The following is a 5,771-nucleotide window of genomic DNA, read 5'->3' as shown; positions in this document are numbered from 1 at the left end:
AAACACATATTTCCCATGATTTCTCTGTAGCGGTTGTCAAAGCGTAGAACTCCACTGAAGTGCAATGAACGTTGTGTCCAACTGAAAAGTGTGATTTTCCAGAACTGCAGCCTGTACCCTGGGGCGGCAGGTAGCCTAGTGGTTAGAGCGTTGGACTTGTAACCAAAAAGTTGCAAGATCGAATCCCCGAGCTGACAAGGTACAAATCTGCCGTTCTGCCTCTGAATAAGGCAGTTACCCTAGGCCGTCATTGAAAAATTGAATTTGTTCTTAACTGACTTGCCTAGTTAAATAAAGGTAAAAATAAAAATAGTACAACTGCATCTGGAGTTTCATTCTGAGCTTCCTTCCTGCATTCAGATGCAGATTATAACATGTCCTCACCGTGCATCAGTCACTAGAATGAACACATCCCCAGAGGGGGTAAAATCAAGGGAAATGGAGAATGTGAAAACAACTTTAACGTATCCTATGAAACAGGTGACACTTTACAGAGTAAAATATTAATTGAAGTTATCTAATGACCACTGACCACACGATGAACGTACATCAGGACTACTGTAGATATTATCATATCAGCCATTTCCTTCGCTGTGATTGGATGTTGTACATGTATGTCTATACCCAAGTCATAGAAAATCAACCACATGAGACAGACCGTACATTTCTCATTTTTCGGTTTATTGTTGGCATTATGGTGTGTTTGTGTGTAAGACGGTGTGTATGTGTGTATGTTAGATTTTACACTGCATGTGTACAACACCTTTCATTATTTGGCCACTTTTTGATTTGTTCTTTTTAATTGACCCTTTTTTGGTTACAATAACACAGAATTACCATGGAATTCAATCTAAATTATTACCACTTTTATTTATAGACATGAATTTCAACTTTCAATATCCAAATGTGAAAAAATTAAATAATCAAACCGGATGAAAACTTGGTTTCACGTGAAAGATAAGGCCATTCTGTTTTCATGGTAAGAACACCGCCAACCTGTAAGATCCTCCCAAGCCTTCTACAGCACTTTAAGCAGCGTATGGACCTCTGTCTACACACAATAGGAAACCCACCGAATAGATAGCATACCTTCAGAAAAAGTATATATTGATAGATTTATATATAGATTTATATTCATGTTGAAGCTTTTTAAAAGAGTACAGTTAACACTTCTCACACATTATATAAACTACTGAACAGCTTAGAATTCAAAAGGCGAAGCCCATCACTGTCCAGACTCACTATGTTGTGAAAAAAGCAAAAGCAGAACTTAAAAAAAGAAAAAATGACAATCTTTCCTTATAAAGTTGAAGTACTGTAGATCTGAGGAGAAGACACCTGACCACACAAACTGAATAGAAAAACAGTCAAGTCTAAAACAGTGGTATTGCATGTAAAATGCACAAAGATCTCCTGTACAACTGGCTTCTGCTGTGAGTATAAACATCTAAAGGGCTCAGTGACGTCGTGGTTCCGTTTCCTGTCTTTTTTTGTTGTTCTTTTTTTCCGTTTTTTTTCTCCTCTTCTTCTTAAAAGATGTACATTAGTGCTGTAAACAGGCACACACAGATCAGAGAGGAGAGATCCTCGTCCTCCTCCATCTCCTCCCTCGTCCTCCTCCCCCCTCGTCCTCGTCCTCCTCCTCCCTCCTTCTCCTCCCCCTCTATTAGTTCTGTTTTCAACTCTGTCTCAGTCCTGCTGAGAGCGGCGGGGTCCTCCTGTGGAGCTGTCTGCCTGTCCGTCTCCCAACCGTGTCTCTCTGTCCGTCCCCACCACATCCAACCCCTCCAGAGTCCCAAAGATAGTAATATCCAAGGCCGGCAGTGTTCCAATAGAACTCCGGAGGGAATGTTGTCCACAGAGTTCCGTGTTCCGCAGGAGGAATGTCAGTCAGACGTGGTACAGCTAAGGAAATGGAACTTGATGCTCTATTTAGTTGTTGTCGTTTTGACTGATTGCGCAAAGTCATGCGGTCTCTGGTATGTCCACGCGAAAGGAGCTAGCAAACCCTTTTCCTCGCTGCAAGCACAGAACACATGCTGATTAGGGGTCAAGTTTGTCTGCGAGAGAGAATGGATTACAGACAGTGCATCTACAGCAACCTTCATTTATTTACTCAGTGTTGTAAAGACAGTCAATGAAACAAGGTGAGGACGATTAGGAAGCCCTTTCATTCCTTCTCTTGTAGAATCATTTCAATCCGCTCAGTGAAATCACTCATGGATAATGCGTGGGAATATGGGTCTGCGTCTCTGAATATATCGCACGCCCAATTTATTTAGCATAGCAAGAATGAGTCTTAACTCAAAATGGGACATGGCTGACATAGGAACAAATGGAGCTCCCCCCCCCCCCCCCACCCCATGACAGCTTAACAATCCCCAAGCTAGCAGCGGCTCTATGTCATCTCTGTTTGATCAGGGTAATGACCGACCCGGTATCCGCCACAGGGCCCTGCCTGGGCCGCCGTCTCTGGCTACAAGGGGCTCTGTGTGTCCGGATGACTTTATCAGATTAGGGAAAGACACAGCCTCTTAGTGTCATGAGACTATCCCCCCTATGCCCACCTGTTATCCCCTTACCAGACCCCCCTAACAGACATCCTCTAAACAAGGAATGTCTTGTGGTGATTAACTCTACGACCATGTTTAGTCGGTGAGACAGAGAGGAGGAGGAGGAGGAGGAGGGGGTTTAGACAGAGAGGGAGGTGCCATCTTTATCTTTATGGAGTCTCTACCTCATCTGTATTCATCAGAGGTAGTGCTTTGATACAAATATAAATGCTGGTATGACTGTCAAATGTTTTCCCTTTTGCCGTATGCCGCGGCTGTGTATTGCGGTAGTAGGTGAGACAGCGTGACTCCGGCAGTGCTGTGTATTGCGGTAGTAGGTGAGACAGCGTGACTCCGGCAGTTTCAACATTTTGAGCGTGCTGTGTCGAGAGATGAAAGAAACGGGGAACACTTAAGGCGGCGCTTGACAAAATTATAATTAAGCATTATCACCAAATTGCAGTGATGAGTATGCTTCTCTTTCTGCCCTTTCAAAAGGGAGTTTCGAAGCAGAAATTCCTCATGGAAATATGCCTCTTCTTCCATCTGCTTTCCTCAATTATCTAAAACGGTTTTAATCCTAGGAGCTAGAATAAAACCATCAGATGAATACGAACGAGGGGGTAATCTCTTAGCCTCTATTCTTTTAAACAGATTAAAAAACACTCCTTTTTTCCCCATTCCCTTTCTGAACGAGGGAAGCAGCTTGTACGCGAACACATCCATCTCCCCATAATGAGACAGAGCTGTACACCACGTCAACGTCTCAGCGATGTCACAGCTCTCTTATGGATCCCAAACTGTACTCGAATTGATCATGGCACATTTAATTCAGAAAGGCACATAGATGGGGCTGCTGGTGGTGGAAGGAGGGAGTGACATTGATATGGAAGACGGAGGATGAGATCGCCACAGATAGAGAGAGTGATAATGAGGATGTGTGAAAGAGGAAGAGAGCGAATTAGTTCAAGTCTGACAACGGGGGGGTGAATTAGATGGGTCAGTGGACTTGAAAGAATTCCATGGCACTTCGAGCCAATGGGGGAACAATGCGAATTGGTATTATTATTTATTTTTTGTATTGTTCAAGTCAATGGTCAGATCAGGGTCGGCTGGTTGAGAGAGTGGAGCAGGGCAGGTTAGCTACAGAGCTGCCGTGCAAATCGGATACTCACTCAAATAGGCGGGTTTGTAAGGCGCTCGCGTGCTAGACAGAAGCGCCTCAAACTCTTTCCTCTCTAGCGCGGCGTGGTTGGCGTGGGTGGCATGGTGGTGGCTGAGGTGGAGGTGGTTTTTGTGGTGGTTTTGATAGTGGTTTTGGTAGAGGTGGCTGAGGGGCGTCTCTTTGCCAAAGGTGGAGAATGACTTATCGCCCGTTTGCTCTTGGCTTTCAAATACCTCAGTGTCGGGCACGGAGTCCATGCCTGGCACGTGCAGGTTGCTGCGGTAGTCTGCCGCCTGGCGCCCGTCGGAGGGCACGAAGGAGGGCATCCAGCAGCGGTCGGAGTGGCCCAGAGCCTTGCACTCCTCTGTGCAGTTAGAGAAGAGATCAGCGCCTGGGAAGTGAGGGAGGAGAGAACAAGAGGGGGGAGGGAGGGAGAGTGGAGAGATAGGGGTCATAAAGGGGTCACATTCATATTCAAACAAGGTAAAAAAGGAAGCAGGAGAAACAAGCACACACACACACACACACAAACACAAGCTGCTCAGATCTCTTATTCCTCATCACATGGTTCTCTCCTTCACCATATGAGATCAAAGCCTGCCCCCCCGTCTAATGAAACAGCAGTGCACGTGGTGAGAGATAAACTCTCAGCCTCGCTGCACAGCAAAAACACCCTAGGAAGCCCAGCATACACAGGGAAAGGTCAGAAGGTCTTTCTACCCCCGTCTTTCTACCGACACACTAGAGAGAGTCAAGCAAAAACAGCCCTTTGGGAAAACCAACCAGGACCTCTAAAATACACAGTAAAGTTGTACATGCAATACACCATACTTCAAGTCCTAAGAGGGACGTGTATTCATGTATTATGTACGATGTGTGTTGTATTTTGTATTTGTTTTAATTGCCATTTGGAGATAGAGAAACAGGCTAAATTCATTGAATCATTGGCTGAGGTTGGAGGTTGAGAGGTCAGTAAAGGGTTAATGTTTTCATGTACCTCTGTGGTCGTCTCTCTCTCTCTCTCTCTCTCTGTGATCTCTCAGCAGGTCTGCCTGTTCACGCTGAGTGAGAGACGTGTTTATAACCATTAACACCACACTACTAGACTCTCAGAGCTTATTGTGACCAATGTATTGGATCATGGCAACCACAGGCTCAAAATGATTGGATTACCTTGGTTATTCACATCCTTTCAAACTGGCCATGCAATTACATCCAATGAATGATTGCAAGATCAACAACTGTTGAAATAAACCCGAGTTCATCAGCATTCTGTCAAAGGGGAAGTTCATTCTGAGGTTATTCTTCATGAATGTGCAAGTGAGCCCGTGAATAACGAATCAAATCAATGTATGATTCAATTCGGATAGATATTTTGGGATTAAGCAAAACCAGGGTTTTTCCAAACTTAATCTGTATCAGTCGTAGTCCATGGTTTAGTCTACGTTTTTAAGTCAAACATACTGTAAATCCTTTGTTGTGTGTGTCTGAGTAAAACCCAAACTGCTCACCAACAGTATCCTCAGTTAATCCTATGATATAGAATGATTAGGCTTCAGACTGCTGTGTGTGTGTGTGTGTGTGTGTGTGTGTGTGTGTGTGTGTGTGTGTGTGTGTGTGTGTGTGTGTGTGTGTGTGTGTGTGTGTGTGTGTGTGTGTGTGTGTGTGTGTGTGTGCGTTTCCACGGGTCAGCATAGGGAGAATTTGCTGTTACAAAGAGGATTAATTTGGCTTGGCGTCATTAACCTCTTGGGGAAACCGCCAAGGTTCCTAACGAGAGAGTTTGTTATTAAATATTAACAAACATCCATGAATAAACCATCACGTTGAGTGTCAGCACAGAAAGTTAAGTTTGTCCTATGGCATTATGTATCTACTAATAGAGACTCTATAGGCAATAGATCAATAAGTGGTTTCGGTGACACTTTATCTGGACAGTCCATCTGTAGATGCTCTACAGACTATCAGTAACACTTAAAATAACTATCTACTAACCCTGACCTTAACCCTTATCCTAACCCTAACCCTAAACGTAACCATAACCCTTATTCTAA

General features: G+C 44.2%; 1 protein-coding gene across 3 annotated transcripts in view; it reads right to left on the bottom strand.

Annotated features, from left to right (window-relative positions):
* Window positions 1–660: 660 nt before the first annotated feature.
* LOC112256239 (protocadherin-10) overlaps window positions 661–5,771 on the bottom strand; it is a 12,722-nt gene continuing 7,611 nt past the window's right edge. For 2 of the 3 annotated variants that reach the window (XM_024429336.2, XM_024429338.2), the window contains exon 4: window positions 2,371–4,108. In XM_024429336.2, coding sequence (XP_024285104.1) covers window positions 3,696–4,108 — 413 coding nt within the window. In that variant the 3' untranslated portion in view covers window positions 2,371–3,695. Of the gene's footprint in view, window positions 2,020–2,370; window positions 4,109–5,771 lie in introns of those variants that run through there. The other variant, XM_042325695.1, reaches the window with a different exon arrangement.

This window comes from Oncorhynchus tshawytscha, linkage group LG08, assembly GCF_018296145.1.
Source record: "Oncorhynchus tshawytscha isolate Ot180627B linkage group LG08, Otsh_v2.0, whole genome shotgun sequence".
Classification (NCBI taxonomy): Eukaryota; Metazoa; Chordata; class Actinopteri; order Salmoniformes; family Salmonidae; genus Oncorhynchus; species Oncorhynchus tshawytscha.
Note: the sequence above shows the minus strand (reverse complement) of the source record. Positions and strands in the feature narration are given on the sequence as shown.